This window comes from Chanodichthys erythropterus, chromosome 2, assembly GCF_024489055.1.
Source record: "Chanodichthys erythropterus isolate Z2021 chromosome 2, ASM2448905v1, whole genome shotgun sequence".
NCBI lineage: Eukaryota > Metazoa > Chordata > Actinopteri > Cypriniformes > Xenocyprididae > Chanodichthys > Chanodichthys erythropterus.
Genome location: NC_090222.1, coordinates 16,429,922 through 16,455,489, shown reverse-complemented (window position 1 = coordinate 16,455,489; position 25,568 = coordinate 16,429,922). Strand labels below are relative to the sequence as shown.

General features: G+C 39.1%; 1 protein-coding gene across 3 annotated transcripts in view; it reads left to right on the top strand.

Moving 5' to 3' along the window:
* The first annotated feature begins 2,172 nt into the window (after positions 1 to 2,172).
* Positions 2,173 to 25,568, top strand: part of setd2 (SET domain containing 2, histone lysine methyltransferase) — a 35,372-nt gene continuing 11,976 nt past the window's right edge. For 2 of the 3 annotated variants that reach the window (XR_010896571.1, XM_067402512.1), the window contains exons 1-17: positions 2,173 to 2,990; positions 8,403 to 8,525; positions 10,672 to 10,693; positions 10,796 to 14,796; positions 14,943 to 15,074; positions 15,264 to 15,392; positions 15,487 to 15,610; positions 15,714 to 15,791; positions 15,923 to 16,020; positions 16,128 to 16,272; positions 16,833 to 16,967; positions 17,116 to 17,244; positions 18,218 to 19,405; positions 21,146 to 21,194; positions 21,294 to 21,570; positions 21,768 to 22,530; positions 25,069 to 25,194. Coding sequence is in view for 2 of the 3 variants with exons in the window: in XM_067402512.1 (XP_067258613.1) it covers positions 8,497 to 8,525; positions 10,672 to 10,693; positions 10,796 to 14,796; positions 14,943 to 15,074; positions 15,264 to 15,392; positions 15,487 to 15,610; positions 15,714 to 15,791; positions 15,923 to 16,020; positions 16,128 to 16,272; positions 16,833 to 16,967; positions 17,116 to 17,244; positions 18,218 to 19,405; positions 21,146 to 21,194; positions 21,294 to 21,570; positions 21,768 to 22,530; positions 25,069 to 25,194 (7,425 nt within the window). In the remaining variant the exon portion in view is untranslated. Of the gene's footprint in view, positions 2,991 to 4,598; positions 4,664 to 8,402; positions 8,526 to 10,671; positions 10,694 to 10,795; positions 14,797 to 14,942; positions 15,075 to 15,263; positions 15,393 to 15,486; positions 15,611 to 15,713; positions 15,792 to 15,922; positions 16,021 to 16,127; positions 16,273 to 16,832; positions 16,968 to 17,115; positions 17,245 to 18,217; positions 19,406 to 21,145; positions 21,195 to 21,293; positions 21,571 to 21,767; positions 22,531 to 25,068; positions 25,195 to 25,568 lie in introns of those variants that run through there. The other variant, XM_067402520.1, reaches the window with a different exon arrangement.

Sequence of the window (25,568 nt, the reverse complement as noted above, 5' to 3'; positions counted from 1 at the left end):
GAAAACTTCTCAATTTTTTGTACATTGTCATGTAAATATACCCTTATAGACTGCAAAAGTTTGTCTTCTTGCCCCAGGTAGGAGGCCATCTTACGTTGACTAGCCATCTTAATCATTTTGACATTGATGAGTGCTGTTAGATCAGTGAGGCACACCAGCCTAAATGTAACTTTTAAAAGTCTTCGTCATCCTAACAACAAACAAAGCTCCTTGCAATGAAGTGCAGCAGAGAAAAAATAGCTAATATTCGGGAGACAGTTTGGTACAACAAGCAAATAATGCCTGTTATCTAGAAATTTACAAACAACCTGATTTCAGAATAGCCTTGTGAGCAGATCCCTGTAACTGAGATACAACAAAGGGTTACTGATTCAGTGGTTCATTGAACACAATGATGTCCTCATTTTAACCTCTGTGAGGCATTAGGCATGATAAAGGAGTTGTCCTGGCTACCATGGCCAGCTGCCAACACTGCCTAATAATCATACTGGGCCTAGAGCTGAGATACTTTAATCACAAATTAATAATAGAAAACCATGAAAAAGCTAGCATAGATAAAATACACAGGAATTGACTGAACAAAGAAAATACAGTAAATGCCCTAAATGTGTCAAGAAATAGAGGTCTGTCATCAAGTGGGACCTGTGGAGATATTTGAAGTGTTCTCACTGTGAACTCTCAATTAAGACAGACAGACCAAACAAAACATGTTTAGAAAGACAAGATAACAAAACATCAGACCTGTAGAAGGGAGAAAATTTAAAGAATTACAAACAATTCAACAAGTGTGGAACTTTTGAAGACAAGAAAGAGACCTGCAGCTGGACTAAGCGGGGATCTTTACACTACGAAGCTCCACCTGGAACTGTCAGGATGCTTCCTGCTGGAAACTTATCACAAATTTCCTCATGAAGCTGAGAGCAAGAACTTATCAACTGAACAGTGAGATAAAGCAGACACAGATAACCAACAGACAATTTACATTATGTACCCCAGTCAGCAAGGCTTGTGCATCATCACCAAACCATGATCACCCTGTTATTAAAAATTAATCATGGTACTAATTTGTTTTTATTGTAAATATTTTAATTTTTTCATCAGCCCTAGTATTTTTACATTTTAGCTGAAAGTGGTAAAGAAGTTATAGACTCGCTCTCAGTCTCAACACACACTGTCATCAAGTTAACCATGTTGAGAAATGAAAGGCCCCAGAAGAGACAAAGTGCAGATCATCAAAATGTTTAAGACATGCCTTTATTTGAAGAGCCAATGTCCATACCTGTGGTTTGAGATGTCTGCTAGTAATGCTGTGTGCCTTCAAGTATTTTATTAGTAACTAAACTAAGTGCATTGTCCACCACAGAAAACATCAAACACAACAGCTATTGTGCAATTAGACATTTAGTTAAAAATTACCTACAGTAGGTCTCTGTGGCATCACTATGCAAAGCATTTTGACAATTCATTGACACTGAATGTCTTTTAAAACACTTTATATAGTCTGAGCAATGATAAACCATGCATGTTTAACTTAAATTTGATTATTTTAATAACTGGCAAAAATAACAAGGAAAGATTCAAACCGAAATCAGTGAAAGTAAACTTTTTTTTTTATTAAGACACAGCTGAATACAACAGACTGAAAAATTCCTGGAAAATACCAGTTTGGAGAAAATTCAGCATGTACAAAGCTTATAATGGGTCATTTTTTGGGTACGATACACATTCTATCTCCATATAAACCACAAGCTGTTTAACATTTATTTCTTAAAACTAACTAGTATTTTGATTTCAGATATTTACTAATGTATGCTTTTGTTATTTAGTAGGTTATTTTATCAAATTAATACTTATTTTTAATTACTAGTAGTAAGTAATCTAATAGTGACTGGTCTTCAACTAGTCATTAGTATAATTCATTAGATGCTAATATTCCTTTGCTACTAGTCAGTATTTACTGGAACAGATATTAGAAATTGGAATAGTTACAAAGAAATGAGTACTAGACGTAATGAATGGTTAGGTAAGGTAAGGTAAAGTGAAAAAAATATCGACAACCGGAGCATTTAGCAATCTGCCACTATTTGGAAAGTGACTAAATACAAGTATATTGATGATTAGATACTACTATTTATTATGTTGCTACTAATCACGTTTCAGCCTATTCATTTTTTAGATTCTAATGAAATTGAAGAAAGATATAGTGACTACTGGATTACCTACTACTAGAACTAGTAACATTAAAATAGATACTAGTTAGTTTTTTTAGCAATAAATGTTAAAACGGCTTGCCATATACAAATTGTCCATTTTACTCCTAATTTCACATTTCCAGTTGAACCGCTGATCTGATAACAGTGAGGATGCTGAACTGATTTCTTGGGGATCCCACACCACTGAAGGCCTATCCGGGTTCCATGTTGTCTGACCAAAAGCATTGCAATATAAACAGAGTTGTAGCTGCGCCTGTCGTTCGTTCCCTTTGCATTAAATAATTTGATCCCACGTTATCTAGGAATAGAAGATTCCGTAGCTTAACAAAGGCCCCAAGACCGTCGACGAATCGACATCGGTCCCTCTGGACAGCAGCGCATGTCGACCTCCTTCTTCACTGCATGAGCTGTGGCTCGCAAAGAGAGGAGGAGCCGCCGCGACCGGTGCATCGCATATCGACTCCACCAGATCATCTGAGGCTGCCCTGCTACACCATGAAACAAAAAGGATGGTGCCTTCCACAGCCCGCTTCGTACTGATAAAACAGTACAGAGGAGTCGTCTAATGAGTATTTATTTGATCACCGTGGACCGAGCATTAAACACAAGCATTTTGGATCTAACACCAGGCGAATTGTGTTTTCGAGAGTAGGTTGTTGACCCGTGTGGATTTGACGTCTGTGTTCAGCTGGATGTTTAGGAAAAAATCAAGTGGAAGAAACTGCCATCATTGTCCTACAAGATGGAGTGCTTGACCGAACTGGAGAAGTATACGAAGTAAGTACTTTACAGCTGCTACGCGTTTGCTTTGGCACACAAAACATATCCATTGAAAGCCTACATGCACTACAGATTTTAAGCAGCTAGCCATTGAGCTATCTAGTTAGTGCTTTTGCTGCTAACTCGCTAACCCAACGTCTACACTGACCCCTTAATGGTTTCAGAGCATAAACCACAGGTCAAACTGTACAGTTTAGTTTGTAGACAAAAGGATACTGTAGATAACCCGTTAAGCTCAATAAATAGATTCGGTTATGAAAAAATAAACAATCATAGACGTTTCAAATGGTGACCATAGCGACAGTTCACTCTGCAGATAGCCAGCGAGCCGAGGAAACTACTACATGCTGGGACCGATCAATAAATGTAAATAATATTAAATAAAATGCGTTATTTGATGCTAGAAATTCACAGAATGTCTAAAATATTTTTAGACTATACTATAATGTCAATGTATATGGTATGTCCTGGATACACAAGTGAAAACAGATGCAGCGAGGCCTCCGTGTAGGCCTTATATCCACGAGGTAAATTTTTCAGCTCCCCGGGGTTCAGTGCCAGCGCGTTGACATTGTGAACCAGGCAGTCAGTGCTGGAGTTACTGGTAACGAACCGAAGGCCGTGTTATTAGAGAACCCGAGTTGTTGACGCTGTTTCGTTATTGTCATCCACAGCAATAAAAGAACTGAGTCAAGTATAGACAATATTGCTATGTTGTGCAAACAAATGTCACCCACATGGCTCCTCTGCAGTATTTAAGCATTTATTTGTCCCCTTTTCCACAACATGTCTATTTTAAACATAATCTTTCATTATATGATCAACGATCAAGCTATTATTATTGGACATATCAAACTACATAATTCAGTGTTACTCAATTATGTCAGAACCCCAAACGTGCTTATTGATATTGTGCGTCCAGGGCTGGCATTTTACCTTTCACATTTGAGACAAAAGGCAGTTTGTCCTGCAGAGGCAGATAAGTGCTGTTCCCTCCACTTCTGTCTGCTGCTGCAAGTAGCCAGATGATCATTTCAATTCTACGTTTTCTCGTTTCGAAAAGCATAGCAAATCTAATGCTTTAACTATTATTATTATTATTATTATTAAAAATATTATAAATTAAAGCATACAAAAGTAAACAAAATATATTAAAACTCAAACCTGAAAACAATATTGCCATTAACTGCATAGCCCCAGTAATATGCAAAATGATTAATATGACATGTAGGCTGAATATGAAAACAGTCATTTTGTAAATCCATAAATAACACATAAGTGTACATGGTATCCAAATATTGCATTACTATTAGCCATTAATATTCAAGTGACAGATGAATTTGCAGCAGAATATTTTAAAGTTTGACAGCAAAATGAGAAGTGTTTCCTTTTTGAACTGTTAATAAGCCTATTTATTTTACTGTCTTAATAAAGCACAATTATATAGTTCGTTGCATCTTAAAGTTAGCATGAAATGAAAATTCACTATCCATTTACTAAATGTTTTTTATAGATCTTATTGTGAATGGTTTCATTTTTTTTCTCTCTCTCTCTCTTTCTTTTGAACTTTTAATGTTTTAATCAAAAAGTCATAACTGGATCTACTGGTGAAAATGACAGCTTCTCTCTGGTCATGTATGCAAGACTCCAATCATTTAGTGCACTTAAAGGTATAGTTCACCCAAAAATGTAATTTCTGTCATTAATTACTCACTCTCATGTCGTTCCACAGCCGTAAGACCTTCGTTTGTCTTCAGAACACAAATTAAGATATTTTTTTTGAAATCCAAGAGGTTTTCTGAACCACCCATGGACAGAAACGTCATTGCAACTTTCAAGGCCCGGAAAGTTAGTAAAGACATTAAAATAGTCCTTGTGACTAAAGTGGTTCAACCTTAATGTTATGAAGTGTTGAATACTTTTTGTGCACAAAAATAACGACTTTATTCAACAATATCTTGACTCCATCATAAAAATTTAACCCAAATTGAACCCATCATAATCAGCACCGCTGTCTACATGCGGCGTGGCACAACATAACAAATTCCCGACAGTAAACTGATGCTCTGTTATGTTTCTGACATACTCCAAGTGCTTGCGTAACTTCCGACACAAAGGACAAATGGATTTGTCTTTCTGTAAACACGCTCCAGGGTCCTCATTTATCAATGGTGCGTACGGACAGATTTGTGCGTAGTGAGTGCGTAAGAACAGTTTCACGCAAAGTGTGGGATTCACCAACTTGTACTTAAACGTAGAAATGTGTGTAAATATAAGCACACCTCTGAGCATGCTTACGCAGATAATCTAGTGGTAGAATAGTGACACTACACACAAAAATCATTTTCACAGTAAAATCAGTCACAGTATGCATTAAGCAATCCACATGTCCTGTGTTTCCTTTATTTATAAAACACTCAATTTATCAATTGTCTAGTTTTACACACAGTGCGTTGTAACTTGTAATTGGTGTCACTGTAAAACAAAAAAAAAATTATGGTTAAGTAAATAATACAGAAAAACAAAGCAAAACAAATGCAAGTTATTTAGTAGTACTCAATTTAAGCTTGTAGAAATTACAGTGTAAACATCAACATTATAAAATTAAGTTAAACTACTCAACTTTTCTGATACTGGTGTTCCCATCATGCACTGGGCCTTGAATAATTAATGAGGTCAATTTTTTGCTGTTTTCCAGCTGTTTTTACACTTTTATCATTGCTTTTGTGGTTAGGTTTAGTAACTTAACATTTTGTGACATTTGGAGCTCATTTTCTACTCAAAATGCCACAATCACACTCAAAAATGTTCCATCGAATGTTACCGTCATTGTGTGTTGTGTACCAAGTATTGAGGTCTCTGTGTTCAACTATAGCATTACTTTTAATGTGTAGATATGATATCTATACAATATCTTTCATATTATCTGCTTAGATGTTTCTAAGTAAAAGCATACACATCAACAGCATGGTTTCATTCAGTGTTATATTGTTTTGTGTAAAATGTATTGCAAGAGTTTTAAATTAAATAGAAATTACTCAACTTTTTAATGTTAAAGTTATTTATAATTTTACTTATTTTAGCTAAGTAGAGTAACTTAAACCCATATTTGAAATTTACTTAAATAGTTTATGTGTGCAAAAACTTAAGTAAAAATTAAGTAAACTTTATCTTTAGTTTATCTTGCATTATTGGAAGACTTTGCAAACAATGCGCTCCAGAGAGCATGTTTTCCAAGATCATGCTGATCTGCTTGGCAAAAGCTCTCTTTGCTATTATTGCGGTGAGGAAAAAACACAATCACGTGACTTTTAAAGGGAAGTTTTGTCACCATATATGGTTCATTGGAGGCGTTTCCGAATGCCAATGACCGTGAACGTGAACGAGCATGGCACTTACGCACATGTGGGATTTATCAACAATGATTGCTTACTCATGTGCGTAAGAACTGCGTGCGCACGTTTGATAAATGCGGATTTTCTTGTACTTAGGCACATTCTAAATTTCATTCGTTGGACAAAATATAGAACCTTTTCTACGCACTGTTGATAAATGAGGGTCCAGGTGTGTCAGTCAGCGCGAGTTACGCATAGAGATATTTTTCAAGGCTTATTGTACTCAATAGCTCTCTTTAACATCAAGCATGTCACGCACTTCATTTTCTTATTCATGCATGTTCTTTTCATAAAAACCGAAATGCGCCCAAATATCTGCTTATAAGAAACCTGGTACATTATCTGCAAACATCAGACGCAAGTGCTTTGCTTCCGAAGGAACTTTTTTATTAATGTATAATAAGAGTACTTTATTTGCAATAAAACAGGCCCATCATACGTATTAATGTACTTTTTAATTAGCCTACATTTTTAAAAAACTATTTTGTTTTTATGCATCAATTCAGAATCACTCACGTCAACATCGCAATGCATCGTAAAAATTATTATATTCCAGAGCTATATCGATTTCATTGGCAGTTTAAAGGCTGATTTATACTTTTGTGTCGAGTGTACGCCATAGCTAGCCTGACGTGCACCTTTTCAAAAATGTAACAATGCGTCAATTCTACGCGGACCGAAAGCGCTGTGATTGGTCTGCTAGAACCCCTGCCTCGGGTCAAAAAACTGGTGCGTAGCACTTGGAGAAGAGCAAGCACTTTCAACTTCACTATGAATGAAAAAAACACTCAGAGGACACATACAGTCAAACTGCAACAAAAGTCGTTACCTATTTGCTGCTTCTCTGCCGTTTCTGTTTGTAAGCTTCTCTGACAACATACATGATAAGCTTCTTCTTCTTTGGCTTTTGTTTTGATACTCAATATGACTGCAGACACTGCCTACTAGTGGTCTGCATGCATGTCGATGTGGAAAACGATGCAGAAGTATAAATGAAAACACACGCATAGCCTATGGCACAGAGGCTCCGGCGTAGGTCCGACGCTGAAGTATAATTCAGCCTTAACATTGTTTGTACCTGCTGTCCTTGACCAGATCAGAACAGACTTGTGACCCTTTTTTTGTGATGCACCAGTTGAGAGCCACTGGCCTAGACAGCAAAAACACAGTAACCTAATCATAAAATAAAATGTTGCACTTACAAGGGGCTTTCGCACCGAATAGTTCAGCAACTTGGTTATAGGAACTAGCCACTAGGATAGTTCTCCCAGAACTAATTTCTCCCCCGGGCCATGATCCTGGTTGCATTCACACTGGAAATAGGAATTCTGAAGTGGCCGACAGAGGCATCTTTAAGCGCAGCATTTACAAACGCTAAAAACCAGTGAATGGAGGATGCTGTGATCGGAGCTGTTTGTTGTGTGTAGTGGATTTTGTGATAACGGAGATGGAATGTAAACGCGTAAGCTACGCGACTGAAAGAGCAAAAAGTGGGGCTAAGAGATGAAATCTCTTAATGAACACAACCCTGCAGACAACAGGTAAATGCCTGTTTCGCTGTTTTCCATTTTTGTAAAGTAAATATGTTTACACAACTTTTTTTAAAAACGCCAGGTGCCAGTGTTTGACATGCGTTTGACCAATCAACATACACTTACGTCATGGAAAGTTCCTATAGAGCTGATTTAGACCCTACTCTGAAGTAGGAGCTAATTTAGTTCCCCCAAAAGGAGTTCCTAGAACTAAAATCGTTCCAAGTTCTTGCGGTACACGGCAAATGGTTCAGCCAATACTTCTAGGAATTATGAAAAGGTTCCTCTGGTGCGAAAGCCCCTAAAAAGAAACATCTAGTGGTGTATCTGTGGAGATCCTCAATTTTACCTTTTAACAATTAGATACCTGGAAGCTTCATCTGTCTGTAAACAAACATGTTCAAATGTGGAGAACAAATATGTTTGTATCAGGGAATCTACATTGACTGAATTGATTGAGGTATCCTGTCTCTTCTCCATAGGTGTGACATTTTGTCAAAGAGCATACTTCTCTGAGTTGGTTTGCCCCAGTGTTGCAGCTTCCTTCAAGCTGCTCAGCATCAGATCTGCCTCAAAATGGATGCTTTGTTGAATCCCGATCTCAGGTAGGGTGCAGTATTCCATTCGCTTAAACTGCAGACAAAAACAAAACTTTAACTTTTTGCTGTAATAGAATAGAAGCTTTGCAGTAGTCTTCAACTGTGCTTCAGTGAACATGAATTGCAGAATTCAAGGTCCAATTTGACATGGGCCAATATATCTTTAGCTCCTTATGTCAACGGACAGTATGCAAGAATGTTAAGCCATGCATCCCTGCAATATTAATCCTGCTTCTTCAGTTCCAGGCTAAATTTGGTTTTGCACTATTGAGGGATTTTAGATAACCGAGTGCTTGCATATATTATATGTAGGCTTAAAAGATTTTAAAACCTCTTTGCATTTCACCTCACACTCTGCCACTAAATTTTAAAACAAATTTTACATAAATGCCACAACATTTTATCACAATATAAAATGTCAGCATCTGGAATGTGTGGGCTGCATTATACCTGAAAATTGTGGGCTAAGTTTTAACAAAGAATCTGTGTTCAGATTAGACAGTACTTTTTAACAAATTTTTTTTTTTTTTTTTTTTTTTAACAAACAGTACAGCTTTTGCCTTTTGTGCAGTGTTCAGTATTGAGCTTATGTATGAAATGGATTTCACATGCCTGATATCTAAGTGTATTTTATGCTAATAGTGAGTGTCATTAGGGATATAATTTTAGCAATATATTTAGCAGTGTTGCATTAGAATGGCTAAAGTGGGTCACACGTCAAAATTCTATTCATTCTATTATACCTGATTCTTGATGGTGCCATTATTTAAAAAAATATTAAATGGGGTCATGGTAGATTAAAATATTGCTGACAGATATGACATCTGACAGAGATGAATGGCATGAGAAGCCCCTCCCATTACTACTATTATCATTGTGAGGTGACTCCATTAGGAAGTTCAGATGGAGAAAATGAGTCTCAGAGGAACATGTAACCTAGTTGTTGCTTTGTAGCTTTATTTAGGTTTCATATTAGAACTAGCAAGCAGTATGCTTGTTGTTGCAAGTGTGTCAGTTGTGTATGATATGAAGAGACTTTGAAAATAGGAAGAAAATATAAACTATGTCTTTGTTGTGTGTCATAGACCTTTTATAACTATTAGGCATTGGCGCGTTGGATAAAAGAGTGATGTTATTTCACAGCAGGGGCCAGTTGCATCAACTGCTAAGACTAGTCTTACAAGTTAGTCATCACATTTTTTTCTTTAAAGGGTTAGTTCACCCATAAATGGAAATTATGTCATTTATTACTTACCCTCATGTCGTTCTACACCCATAAGACCTTTGTTCATTTTTGGAACACAAATTAAGATATTTTTGATGAAATCCGATGGCTCAGTGATGCCTCTATTGCCAGCAATGTCACCGAATTTCTCAAGGTCCAGAAAGGTACTCAGAACATATATAAACAGTTCATCTGAGTTCAGTGGTTCTACCTTAACATTGTAAAGCAACGAGAATACTTTTTGTGTGCCAAAAAAACAAAATAATGACTTTTCAACAATCTAGTGATGGCTGATTTCAAAACATTCCTTCGAAGCTTTATGAATCTTTTGTTTTGAAACAGTGGTTTGGAGTGCCAAAAATCGCATGATTTCAGCAGTTTGATGCGTGATCCGAATCACTGATTCGAAACAAAAGATTCGTAAAGCTTCGAAGTAGTGTTTTGAAATCAGCCATCACTAGATTTTGTTGAAGTCATTATTTATTTATTTATTTATTTATTTATTTATTTTTTGGTGCACAAAAAGTATTCTCGTCACTTTATAATATTAAGGAGTAGAACCACTGTACTCACATGAACTGTTTTAAATATGTTTTGAACATATTGTTGTTCTTTTCTGGATCTTAAAGAGTTTCGGTGGCATTGCTGGCAATAGAGGCCTCACTGAGCCATCAAATTTAATCAAAAATATCTTAATTTGTGTTCTGAAGGTTTTACGGCTGTAGAACGACATGAGGGTGAGTTAAAAAATGACATTATTTTCATTTTTGGATGAGCTAACCCTTTAAGGCTGTTCATAACTGTTTTTAAGTCAGTTACATAAAAATGTTGATTGGTCTAATTTGAAACCCAAAATAACCAAAATTTTAAATTGACTGGACTAATGTTCTGTTTTCTTTCTTTCATGCCGTTCATTTATGACAACAGGGAAGATGTGAAAGATTGTTCGGTAGGTGTTTTAAGTTTAGATATCTTTGTCTCAGTTAAATGTACATACTTAAAACATTGTTATAAAATACTAAATTGTATTTTTTTATGTATATATCACTAGATCAAGGTTGAAAGTCTCCCGAAGCAAGTAATATTCAAAGGCCTTGCACCCAGGGTTGTACTGACAAACCATCTCCTGCCTAAAGGAACCAAGGCGAAGGTAAACCTTGAGGAACAGGGTCGACAGAAGGTCTCCTTTAGCTTTACACAGACAAAGAAACCACGTCAAAATTTATTTTTAGCCCCACCAAGCCCGGAGAAATCTGCAAGTGAAAATTCTTCTACACTGCAAGCTGGAGCTGTACCTACTTCAGATCTAGCAGGACAGACCGATGAATCCAAGAATGTGGACACAAATACTTCAGCAGTGGGGGAGACCCAGACTGCACCCGCTCCAGTATCCTTCCCCCTCAAATCAAAGCATGTTCTTGGAAAGATGCATTTTAAGAAACAGTTTCTCAGCGTTACTGTTGTTGAAGATAACTCCATTGTCAGCATTGCCTCAGCAGAGATTTCTGAGCCAGTAGTCCCACCTGAGTCAGACAAAATTCAATCTTCAGCCAAGGTTGAAACTGAAACCTCAGTGCAACAGTCTCACAAGAACTCTGTCATTGATAGTTCCTCTGAAAAAGTTATCAAAGAGGAAAACCCTCAGGAGAAAATAGACTCATGCCTTAAAGGTCCTGTTTCTTCCCATATTGGGAAGGGAGATATGGATTCTTCCATTAGTTCTGAGCATGAAGAAAACAGAAAATCCCAGCCCCGATCAGACAGCACACTTCCAGGTTCGGAGTCTGATGGAGATTCAATTCGAACATCATCTAGCCAGAAATCTAGTGACCACAGAAATAAATCAAAATCTGAATCCCAGAGAAATGAAGCGAAAAGATCCTCTAATTCCAAAACAGAGGAATTAGAAAAACCGAGGCCTGATAGGAAAGAAGATGAAAAGGGGTCGAGTCGGTCAAAGTCTGAGCGTGACTCCAGGCACACGTCTTCAAGATCTTCTCGTTCTGACAGAGACAGAAGAAGGACCAAAAGTCGTTCACGGTCTAGATCTCGAGGCTGTCGAACTAGTTCTTATTCCAGATCTGAAAGGTCAAGGAGTGAGAGACAGTCAAGGTCACATTACCATGAGTCTGAACGAAGGTTTCATAGAAGTTCTCCTCATCGTGAAAGGAGAAGCTCGCGTTCTCGAACTGATGGCAGGTCTCGTGACAGCTCTGACTCGGAGGATGACCACCGGCGGACAAGGACTCGTGGTAGTGATTCAAGCCGATCTTCTACATACTCTAGCTCGCAAAAAGAATTGAAATCGTCCACTCACTCCAGATCCCACAGGGACTCAAAATCCACAGATTGTTCTCGATCATCTGAGTCAGACAAAAGAACACAGCATTCAAAACCAGAACGATCTAATTTAAAAGCTGGTGACTCTGAATCCAATAGGAAGAGCTCTCCTGAAGCAGAAGCAGTTCACAGGAAATCCAGTGGCCACTCAAAATCAGAAATTAATGCTAAAACCTCAAATTCCAACCGAGCTACCTCATCGCGAACGTCTGAGAAAAAGGTCCATAAAAACAGCTCTGAATCTGATGAGGAGCACAGAAAAAAACATCAGTCACAAGGATCAGACAGGTCATCTGGGTCTCGAACTTCTTCATCCAAAAAAACAGATTTATCAGATCACAAAACTTTAAATAATGTTACTGGAACAGAGAGACAATCAACAGACCGATTAAGTAATAACACAAAGCAGTCAGAGTTAGTCCCCAGTCCAGTTACTCCTCAAAAGGAATCCAGCAAAATTGATGACAACTGTACCCTGCCTAAATCTAAATGCAGTTCTCAACAGATGCATGAAGCTACGCACAAAGTTAATTTGTTTGAAACAAATCAACAAACTGAGCATCAACCTCCAAACCAAGATCTTAGTAGTTTGAAAAAGTGCACAAATGTCCCTGAGAGTCACAAGACAGCTGAAAGTTTGAAGCAATCCACTTCACCAACAAGTAAAAGCCTTGAAGTTAGAAGTTCCGCTGAGGCTGATAAACCTGGAATGAAAGATGAGATTCCAATCCAAAGCGAAGCTCTGACAGAAGGACCGGCGGAGACATTTTGTGTAGGCCACTCTCCCAGTCAGGATTCAATAGGATCACTGGCAGACCCTCTTTCTCTTTCTGTGAAAGAATTACCAGCTGGAGGATGCTTGAAATTAAACACTAAATTGGATGGGTCATCATTAATCATTAGTAAAATCACTATGCCCGTCACACCGAGTGCTCAACTCTGTGAAAAAGATTCTGAGCAGCTTGGTGCGAATTCTGAACAACCTAGTGGGATTTTGAAAAAGGATGGTAGTGCGAAAAAATCCCGATGGGATATTGTTGGTGATGTCCCTTCAGAATATCAAAGCCCTGCAAAAATAGTGAATCCTGATGTGAAAAGGGTAATTTTAGTAAATAAATCTGAGGTTAACAATGATACTACCCCTAATGAATCATGTACACAGAAACACTCTGAATTACCATCTGAAAAATCTAAAGAAGGACAAATACAAGACGAAACCTCAGTTGAATCTCATCACAAAGAAATTTCCCACGCATCTGATCTTGGAAACCAACATACCCATAGTGAACTAGTTAATCAGACTGTTGAAATTATTCAGCCACCAAGTGCTGTGGTTGTTAGTGATCTTCCCCTTAATTGCCATTCTGCTAGTAAAGAGAAAATCAATGTAGACAAACCTAAGCCTGAAACTCAAGACCCTGATTCCTTAAACCATGATGGTAAATGCCACAGTGAGGACAGTGAGAGTGAAGAATCGGACTCTGATTCAGATGATGAGCGGGTCTCCTTAAAGCGTTTGCACTCTGTGGTGGTTGTGCCAAAAAATTCAACCATTGCTCTTGAGACAAATGATTTGACTGAGCCGTCTCTGGGGTCCTCGGTGTTTTCTGGGCAGCAACTGACTGATACACATAAAAGCATTAATAGGGAATTTGCCTATGGTTTTAACAATCAGTCAAAGCTTGAGGAATCATCAGCTGCACTTTTTAAGGCCGGTGTACAGGCTGCAATTCCAGATGTTAAAGGTGTCTCCTACCAATCGCAGAGCAACATGGTTGACAGCACCAGCCATTCGGAGGCTACCAGTGCTCATGTGGACAAGAACTGGAGTGTTCAAGAAAGACCCAATGTCTGTGCCCAGATAAACCAAGCCTCTATTCAGAGTTCTGAGAAGACATGTAGGCGACCTGAATCGGATCACCATCAGTACCATGATAGACCAGATAGCTGGAATGGAAGGAAGGGAGGGAAGCAGCAATATGGGGACTCAAATGACTTCAGTGGTGGGAAGGGTTATTGCTTGGCCTGGGATTTTAACCAATCAGAACAGCCCAGCAGTACATTTCAGCAACCGGACAGCAGTCATGGCGCTGAACGCCCATCTCAGCCAGCAATCGCTCTGTTTGATAATGCTCACAGACAAGATCCATGGGCTCAGTCTGTCATCTCTGAAACCAGCAGACCAGTCAATACACATGTGCCTTTTCAGTATCTCAGTTCAGTTAACCAGATCCATCCAGACTCTCTGACCAATGACCATGATTACGATAGTGAGAGAAGGGTAGTAGGGATCAAACAAGGACCTATTCTATCTGCTGATCTTCCAGGATCATCCCCATTTGTTCAAGCCCATGAGATAAGTAGCAATTGCAGCTTCACCATAGAAAACCAGAACATCCCAGAAGCCCCTAGAGAAGACAACCAAAAGCCTCATCGAGGAAGGGGCCCACCTAAGAAGAGACGTCAAGATTTTGAATCTGAATCAGATAATGAGGCAGAGGCTGGTCTGACCAGTAAAAGGGATAGTTTTGATGAGAGCTCAAGGGTTGTGAAAGATAGTAAGGAATCTTTCCATCATATTCAAGAGGTGCAACGCCCACTTCTCAGTCTAAAAGACTTCCTGGATCCATCTGTGTGGAGGGAAAAGGCAAAGCAGAAAAAAATGCCACCCTACTTTGACCTCATCGAAGAAAATTTGTATCTGACAGAACGGTAAGTGTCTTTTTTTTCTCTTTTACACAATTTTTGTCCCTGGCAAACAAATTCATGTTCTTTGTGTTGGTAGAGCCATGATCTATGTTTGTCCATTTAATTTGATCTTTCTTTAAGCTCATAAAATCTGGTCTTTGTCATTGCAGCAAGAAGAATAAGTCTCATCGTGACATCAAGCGTATGCAGTGTGAGTGTGCTATACTCTCAAGAGAAGAGCGAGCCCGAGGGATTATGGCATGTGGGGACGATTGCCTCAATCGCTTGCTGATGATTGAGTGGTACTGTATCCGGCTACTACATCATAATATTTCCTTATAGCAGAGAGAACCTGTATGTTACTTGCTGATTTTATATTACTGACAGATTGCAGTTGTTGAGACTGGAATCTTTAATTTATTTAACTTGTTCTAAATTGCAGTAAGAAAATGGAAGGCAAAATTATTATTTTCTTTCCTTTTTCTTTCAAGCTCTTCCCGATGTTTAAATGGAGTATACTGCTCCAACCGGCGCTTCCAAATGAAACAGCATGCAGACTTTGAGGTAATTTTGACAGAGAGCAAAGGCTGGGGCTTACGAGCAGCCAAAGACCTACAGCCGTAAGTATTATTTGCTTCACTTAACAAGTGCTTATTAGATACGTTCTTTGACTTTTATGCAAGTTACCTATTTATATGTTTTTTTTTTTTGCAGGAACACCTTTGTTTTAGAATATTGCGGAGAAGTTTTGGATCACCGGGAATTTAAAGCACGGGTGAAGGAGTACGCTCGAAACAAGAACATTCACTATTATTTCATGGCTTTGAAAAATAATGAGGTTAGTGTCATTGGTGCAAAAAAATGAGAACTAGAAATGTTGTTGCTAACTTTCATGAGTTAAGTTTAAAAAAGATGAGCATATGTCCCAATTATGTCTGCAGATAATTGATGCTACTTTGAAAGGAAACTGTTCCCGTTTCATGAATCATAGCTGTGAACCCAATTGTGAAACTCAGAAAGTAAGTGCACTTGATTTACACTGTGGTCCCAGACTTTTTACCCCAGTGTTCCAGTGCTACTGGAACTTAGAGCCTTTGATTTCCATGTGAAATCCTTGTTTTGCACTTCTAATCCATTGCACACTTTGCAGTGGACTGTGAATGGCCAGCTCCGTGTTGGCTTCTTCACCACCAAAGCTGTGACAGCTGGGACAGAGCTCACTTTCGATTATCAGTTCCAAAGATATGGGTAAAAAAAAACAATCATTTTTATCTTGTATAGCCTTGCTGTTCCTAAAATGAAACTCGACATAAATGTTGATCATAATGTCACATCTTCCTCCTCCTGTCCACCAGTAAAGAGGCCCAGAAGTGTTTCTGTGGAGCTCCTAGCTGTCGGGGTTTAATTGGTGGAGAGACTCGGGTCAGTGTTCGAGCAGCAGGTGGGAAGAAACAGAGGGAACGCTCAAGGAAGAAAGACACTGACAGTGGACTTACCACGGTGAGGAAGAGGGCTTAATTATTGTGCTTCATCCAGCTATTGAAAATAACAAGAGGAAGATCGAATGAACCCATGCAGTGACTGGAAGCGTTTTACATATCAAGTTCACAACCTGATATAATCTGTTATTTATTTAATGAAGAATTATGTGCTAAAGCTAGACACAACTAACTAACACATGGCCTGCCAGATATTCAAACCGTTGTAGCAAAGTGTTATCTTAAAGACTAACAGTACCAAAGCAATGATCTTGTGGTTGAATTGGGTCAGCTTTGTTCTTGCTTGCATGTTAATTGCTCTGAGACTTTCAGGGCTTGTTCTAGTCTACAAATAACATGGCGAATATATTCTGCATGCATTCAAGCTAATTGCATTTTGCATTTTTTATGGCTTGTTTGAACTAGCACTCTTCATCTCTGGCACATAATGTAGAAACATCTTCCTGTTACATTAAATGAAATGACTTAAAATTGGAAGTGAGCTTTTGCCATGGTCACAGTTTGTTCAAGATTTCTCCTGTGATGCTGCTGGTGTCTAAACTGGTTGACGTTGTTCTGCAGTTGGATGAAGAGCTGGAGGCTCTGCAGGAGAATGGAGAAGGCTTATGTGGAGAGAAAGATGTGATCGCACTCTGCAGACTCATGGTTCGAGTGGAGACGATGGAGCAGCGACTCACCTGCCTTAAACTCATCCAGGTAAACTGCAACAATGTAACACTGAGATGAATTTGATTTATTAGATTGCAGTGTTTGAGTACAAACTGCTGCATGTTTTTGGTGTGGTGTTAAGTATTTAAAAATTGTTGAAAACTGGTCTTACTGAGTTTTTTGCATGCCTGTGCAGAATACCCAGAATCCCTTGTGCCTGAAGCAGTTTTTGGATCACCATGGCCTCTCGCTGCTGTGGATATTTATGGTTGAACTTTCTGAAGCTAAGAGCAACTCTGTAAATAACATTAAACTACAGCTGGAGGTAAAAGTTCAACACACACACATTCACACACAATCTATTTCTGCTATTTTCCTTAAAGGGTTTAGTTCACCCAAAAATGAAATTTCTGTCATTAAGTACTCACTCTCATGTCATTCCAAAACCATAAGACCTTTGTTCATCTACGTAACACAAATTAAGATATTTTTTGATGATATCCAAGAGGGTTTTTTATCACCCATAGAAAGCAAAGAAATTACCACATTCAAGTTCCGGAAAAGTAGTAAAAACATCGTTAAAATAATCAACGTGAATACAGTGGTTCAACCTTAATGTTATGAAGCGATGGGAATACTTTTTGTGCTCAAAAACAAAACAAAAATGACTTTATTCAACAATTTCCTCTCTACCCTGCCGTTCTCCTACGCAGTTTACACTGAAGACACGTTGCAGAGCTTCCGTGTTCTACGTCAGAATGGCGACTCTGTATTGGCCAGCTCCTGCGTCAGCATCACACATGCGCTGTGGTGCTCACGTGAACAGCGTCGGCCAACACTGAGCTGGCATTCCGACATAAACACAGAAGCACTGCACTGGGTCAACTGCATAGGATACTGACATGGTTGAATAGAAAAAAATTGTTGAATAAAGTTATTTTTGTTTTGTTTTTGCGCACAAAAAGTATTCGTCACTTCATAATATTAAGGTTGAACCACTGTAGTCACGTTGAATATTTTAACAATGTCTTAACTACTTCTCTGGACTTTGAATGTGGTAATTTCGTTGCTTTCTATGGGAGATTAAAAAAAACTCGAATTTCATCAAAAATAACTTAATTTGTGTTCCGAAGAACAAGGGTCTTTCCGGGTGTAGAACGACATGAGGGCGAGTACTTGCTGACAGAAATGCAGCTTAATTATGATAAGGCTGTATGTAGTTTTAAACTCCTACAAAGAAATTTAAGGTGCAGTCTCTTGAAGCTTTTTTTTTTTTTTTGTTGTTTCAAAATTCATAGATAATGAAGGCTCTGGCAGTGCTTCCCATCTCAACGAAGAACATGCTGGAGGAGAGCCGAGTGCTGCAGTTTATCCAGCGCTGGGCTCAAAGCCGGCCACTCAGCCAACCGGCTGAACAGGATGGCTACTCCAGTGAGAGCACCTCCCGTGCCCAAACGCCCCTCAACACCCCTGATGGTCCACCGGCCAAGCTGGCCACTGAGCTGGACGGGGACACTCCCAAGCGAGCGGTCTATCGTAGGTTGAAGATCATCAGTGAGAACAGTCTAGACAGTGCACTGTCTGATGCTAGTAAAGCTTCAGATGGAAAGGAAGAGGAGGATGAGGAAGAGGAAGAGATGGAGGATGAGCCTTCACAGTTGGAAGCCACGATTGAAAGGGAGGTGAAAGTAGAAAGCATTGAAGCACCTTCTGAGAGTCAAGCTGAGCTTGAGGTCGAACTGAAACAGGAACCCCCTGAAACTGTAGAAATCACAATTTCAATGCCAGAGGCCGCTAGCAATGAGGGAGTGACACTTGAAATGCAAGAACCTGAAGAAAAACCCCTCTGTAAGCCTGAAGAAAAACCCCTCTGTAAGCCTGAAGAACAACTAGAGGATGAGAAGATGGTGGAAGAGACCAAGAGTGAGGAGCCATCAGAGATCCCGACAGAGTCTGCAATAGTTGAAGATGTCCCTTCAGTCACAGACACCATATCTACACAAGATGTTAGTAACGATGTAGTTGCTGATGTGGAAACTCCCATCACTGAAACCCAGGTGGAAAATGCATCTTCTGAACAGTGCAGCTCTGAAGAGAATGCAAGTTGCAGCACTGCAGAAATCACACCCACGCCACCATCAGAAGTTATAATGGAGAGCGTATCCTCTGAATCTACAGCTGTTGCCATAGAGAGCACACCTACAGAATCTCCATCTGTCCCTGTGGAGACCACTCCACCTGGTTCTGCTGCTGTTTCTACTGAAAACTCATCATCAGAGGCTGTTGTAGCCGCCGAGTCTGCTGATGCATCGGCCCTGGCTATTGTGGCTGTTCCAGCCGAGGGCGCTGCAGTGGGGACGCCCTCTCAAGATGAGGAGGAAGGTGTTTCTGATGTCGAAAGCGAGCGCAGTCAGGAGCCACAAGTTCGGGCTTCTGATATCAGTGACATGGCCGCCCGGCTGCTGGACAGTTGGAAAGACTTAAAGGCAAGATTTGTTAAAAGCAGGGATGCACTGATACACTGCAAAAATGCTTTTCTTACTTAGTTTTTTTGTATTGTTTCCAGTCCAAATATTTAAAAATTCATAAATCCAGATGCTTTTACTAGATAAGTAAATTGAAATAAGATATTTTTTCTTGTTTTCTGGAAAACAACAAAATTTTGCTTTGTTTATTTGCCAATGGGGTAAGAAAAGTAATCTTGTTTATGTTTGAAATCTTGTTTCTTGTTTCTGTCCCAAACAGCCATTGGCAGATAATTTTGCTTGTTTATTTTGAATTTTTTTTTTTTTTTTTTTTTTTTTTCAGAAAACACGAAAAAATATCTTGTCATTTTACTTGCCTAGTAAAAGCAACTGGATTTAAGAATTTCTAGATATTTAGACTGGAAACAAGACAAAAATACTAAATAAGAAAAGCATTTTTTGCAGTGTGCCCTTTTTTTTTTTTAGAGACAAAGTACAAATTCTGATTCTTTATGGTTCTCACTGATAACTGTATTTTTAGTACTGCTGTAATTTTCAAGTACAGTACAGTGGGACTGATCATTTGAGGTAGCGTGTTTAACCTAAAGCTGATAGTAGTAAAGCCCAAAGTATACTTTTTTAAACATTTTTACGTGTATGCTAGGTTATGTGTACAGTGCGTTTGAATTAAAGGATTAGTTCACGTTAAAATGAAAATTACCCCAAGCTTTACTCATCCTCAAGCCATCCTAGGTGTATATGACTTTCTTCTTTCTGATGAACACAATCAGAGTTATATTAACACCCTGACGCATACAAGCTTTATAATGGCAGACATCTCTCCGGGGGTTAATAAATGCCTTTTGAAGTGAAGTGAAGTGATGCGTTTGTGTAAGAAAAATATCCATATTTAACAAGTTATAAAGTAAAATAACTAGCTTCCACCAGACTGCCTTCTGTATTCAACTTGCAAAGAAAATGTAATGCCTCTTGCAGTTCAAAACACTTGCGCTACGTCCTACGCCTTCCGTATTCAACTTATGTAAGCACATCACTTCCCTTCAGAAGGCATTTATTAACCCCCAGAGCCGTGTGGAGTACGTTTATGATGGATGGATGCACATTCTTGAGCTTCATACTCGTTGGTCTTATTCACTACCATTATAAAACTTAGATGCGTCAGGATATTTATTAATATAACTCTGATTGTGTTCATCAGAAAGAAGAAAGTCATATACATCGAGGATGGCTTGAGGGTGAGTAAAGCTTGGGGTAATTTTCATTTTAAAGTGAACTATTCCTTTAACACGTTTAATCTGTATGCTAAGGTTGCACCTGCGCATTGAATATTTTTTCCATTAATTAGTTGTTCTACAAGGTGGCAACACTGGCCTGAGCCATTGTTTTTTTACAGTAAAAAAAAAAAACATGTAAAAGACAACAAACAGCCGGAGGCTACAACAACAATAGACGGCTGCATTGATGAGCACTCGTGTGCGGAGGTTAAGAGATTCCTCTAACTCTAGTTTTAATGAGTAGAAAGACATTTTTACTGGACAAAGGTGAAACTTTCTAATGCGTGTATGTCAAGCACCTGTGTTCAAGCTTTTTATGAAATGTAGTATACTTTGAAAGGCTATGATTTCAGCTTTACTCACATGCTAAGCATACACTTTAAAATTAAGTATATTTGGGCTTAACTGTATGAAGACTAGATAATGATGGATCACAAATAAACAAGCTGTTTTATATCACTCTTAGGAGGTTTACAGGATACCAAAGAAGAGCCAGGTTGAAAAAGAGTCGAATGGTATGTCAAGAACACATCATACTAGTACAGTTTAATTTGAACCATTTCATACTTTTTTTTTTTTGTCATGAATTCTGATACATTGTTTTCCTCCAACAGATCGGAGTCGTGATAGGGAAGCCTTGATGACCCCTCGCACTCCTTCGAGCAGTCGAGAGAGAGAGCGAGAACGAGAGAAGGAGCGTGATCGAGATCGGGATAGGGATCGAGACCGGGACAGAGACTGGGAGCGTGAGCGGGACTGGGAGCGTGAGCGGGAACGGGAGAGGGATGGAGAGAGATCGACCCTTCGCAGTGCAGATAGGAAAAGACGACGAGGCTCCACCTCACCTCTGCCACCTTCATCCTATGAGAGGGGCCGCAGAAACGATGACCGGTAAGAATTACAGCACAATAAAACGTGTATGTACAATTCTGTAATTTAATCACCCTCATGTTGTTCCAAACTCATACAAGTTACATTCTTACATGGAACAACTGTTTGGAACAACATGAGAATTTTTTTTTGGACAAACTGTCCCTTAAAAAGACATGGTTACTGGCACCTAGATGATCTTGCATTATTTTCTGTAGTTATGAGCTGGCCAACAGCAGCAAGAAGAAACTCCACACCAAAGAGTCTCGTAACAAGCTATCCACTGAGGAACGACGAAAGCTCTTTGAGCAAGAAATGGCTCAGCGGGAGGCTCAGAAACAGCAGCAACAACAACAGCAACAGCAGCAGCAGCAACAGCAGCAGCAAATACAGACGCTTGCGTTTAACCCACTGGCCTACACCTCCAGTCCAAGCTTCATGGCCTACCCACCTGGATACCCTATCCAGACCTATGTGGATCCCACCAATCCCAATGCAGGAAAAGTGCTCCTGCCTACACCTGCTGTAGAGCCTCTTTGTGTCACCCCAGCTGCTGGTACCTTCGAACAAACACCTACTCAGCCCATCATATCAGATCTCGGTCTAGCTTCACCCTCTTCTTCCACCACCACCCAGGCCGGTCCTGCCTCCAGCTTGGCACATATCCCTGCCTCTCTGGAGCTTTCCTCTGGCACACAGACTCAGCAGTTTGTCCAGCCTGCTGTGCCAGCACAGGACCCGAGCGTGTCTGTCCTGTCAGTGCCTGCGCAAACAGCCAGCACGCAGGTCCAGGGTCAGCAGGGCTACACCACTCTCTGGGACCCCAACACACAGCAGGCGGTCACGTTGCAGACGCAGCCCACCCAGCAGTATTCTACCACGGCACAGCCTCAGACTGCCATCTACTATCAAGGCCAGCCGTGCCAGACCATCTATAGCATTCCTGCAGGCTACCCACAGACCAGCACTCCTGTCATACAGGTTGGACACCAATACTTCCCTTTTAATCATTATTCTCACTGTATTCTCACATAGTGGTCAACTGATAAAAGTTTTTCATTGCAGATATCTTGAGAGCAGAGAGCTATATTTAAATACAAAATATGATGCAATGCAATTTCATAAAATGAAATGAGACGATGTACAAATTAAACATTTTACATCCCAAAAAAAAACAAAAAACACAATATATCTGTACAATATTGGTTACTGGCAGATATTACAGATTTTATTTTAATATATTGCTTGTTTCCCCTATTTTTGTGCATTTACATCAAAGAAAAGGTGGTTCTTAGTTGGAAAAACTTAGTTGGTTTTGCACAACCCCATCTGTTTTCTAAATGTATGTTATTTATCTTACTGTGAACGATTCATACAGGTTTCTTTTACTTAGTTAAAATTACACCAAGCTTTACTCAACCTCAAGCCATCCTAGGTGTATATGACTTTCTTCTTTCTGATGAACACAATCGGGGATATTTTAATAAATATCCTGATGCATCTGAGCTTTATAATGGCAGTAAACGGGTCCAGTATGAGCTGAAGAAAGTGCTTCCATCCACATCCATCCATCATAAACATACTCCACATGGCTCCGGGGGGTTATGAAGTACTTACGAATAAAGTGTAAAAAGTTCAAAAAGCTTACACTACGTCCTACACCTTCCTTATTCAACTTACAGAAAAAGCTTAACTATCGCGAGGCCAGTTTACACTTTCTTCGTAGCTGGAATATGGAAGGTGGTCTGGCAGAAGCTAGATATTTTACTTCATAACTTGTTAAATATGATTTTTTTTTTTTTTTTTTATACACAAATGCATCGCTTCGCTTCAAAAGGCCTTTATTAACCCCTCGGGGCTGTGTGGAGTACGTTTATGATGGATGGATGCACTTATTTTAGCTCCTACTCGTTGGTCCCGTTCACTGCCATAATAAAGCTTGGATGCGTCAGGATATTTATTAAAACATCTCTGATTGTGTTCATCAGGTAAAAGAGTCATATACACCTAGGAATGGCTTGAGGGTGAGTAAGCTTGAACTAATTCTTTAAACCCTTCACCCTTCTTACAGTTAACTCTCATTCTGATCTGCCTCCATTTTGAGTGCAGATTCCACATTCCAAATCCCACCAACCGATAGAACTAAATCCCCATCCTGCGTATTTTTGTTTTCGATAATCTGTTTTACCTGGATGTACGCCACAGTATGGAAGAAAATTTCTCTCACTTTTGTTTCATTGCGACTTTGGAAACGTGCTGGTTTTGAACCACAAACCGTTTACATTAGTGGCTGGAGACATGATAATATCCTTTCAGGGAGAGTAAAGGTTCTTAAAACAACTTAGTTTGGCTAGACTAAAAAAAAAAAAAAAATCTAGATTGTAACTGACTCTATTTAAAGTCTACATGAAATGGAACTTGCAACCATTTTTCTTTCATATTGCGAGTCTGTGATGTGTATCTAGGTGAAACGGCTTCTCGAATGAGAAAAAAATGATGGGCGGGACTTGATTTTGTCCATCGGGAAATGATCACACACGGGACCACTGCTGTGAGATATGAATGTAATGGCTGTCATACAGTAGTATAACTGACATCTCATGCAATCTCTACACCTAATGGCAGCCCATTACATAATCGCTTACATAATTGTACTTAGTCTGGTGTTTTGTTTTTTGTTTTGTTTTTTCTTTGAAGAATGAACACATAAAGGTATAGTTCACCCAAAAATGAAAATTCTGTCATTAATTACCCTCATGTTGTTCCAAACCTGTAAGACTTTCGTTCATCTTCAGAACATAAATGAAAATCTTTTTGATGAAATCTGAGCGCTTTCTGTCCCTCCATAGACACAACTGACACTTTGACGCTTCAAAAAGTTCATAAGGAGATCGTAATACTAATCCATATGAATTGAGCGGTTTAGTCTGACTTTTCTGAAGAGACTCGATCATTTTAAATAGAATTTAGGCTTTTATTCACATAAACATTCATCAATTCACACATCAGTTGTGGTAAACAGAACCTCAAGCATGTTCGCTTGACACTTGCGAAAACCAATGAGGTGCATTTTCGTGTGTTACGTAGCACGTTTGAGATTCTGCAAGAGGTTTGTTCTCACGTGTCAAGCAAGTATGGTTGAGCGTCTATGTTCACTGATCAATGTTTATATGTGAAATAAAAGCCTAAATTAAATCTGTTCATCATATAAAGCGAGTCTCTTCAGAAAATTTTGACTACACCACTCAATTCATATGGATTATTTTTATGATCTCTTTATGGACTTTTTGAAGCGTCAAAGTGGTAGTTGTGTGGACTATCAATGGAGGGACAGAAATCGCCCCGATTTCATCAAAAGATCTTAATTTGTGTCCTGAAGATGAACGAAGGTCTTACAGGTTCGGAACAACATGAGGGTGAGTAGTTACTGACAATTTTTTATTTTTGGGTGAACTAACACTATAACAAGTAGTATGTAATGGCGGCAGCAGCGTTACTCTTGTTTGTGGTTGTGTACAGACATACACTGAGCCAGCTGCCAACTACCTGCATGGGCAGCAGGTGTACACGGGACATCAACAAGGTGTGGTAGTGCAGCAGGGAGGCACTGTCACCACCATTGTCACCTCTCAGACAGTTCAACAGGTATGCAAGTCATGACTTTCACCAGATGAGGGTGCTGTTAAACGTTTTCTCTCTGTCTTACTTTCTTTTTTTTTCTTTTTCTTTCATAAAGACATGCAAGGACTAGTAATTGTAATTTCAAGTCATTTTGTAGTTGAATACTCTAACACATGAATGAGTAATTGATTAGTCAAATAAAAAAATGTGTATAAAAAAATATATATTTTCCCACCCACATGGTTCTATTACCAATAACAAAATAAGCTGACTTGAACAAGCCATTCCTTTCTATTGAAAAAAATAAGCATTAATAAAAACAAAGATGGGGGGGAAACAATTTTAAAGACATGCTCATTAAAATCACAAAACTCATTAACAAAGTAGAGAGACCGAAA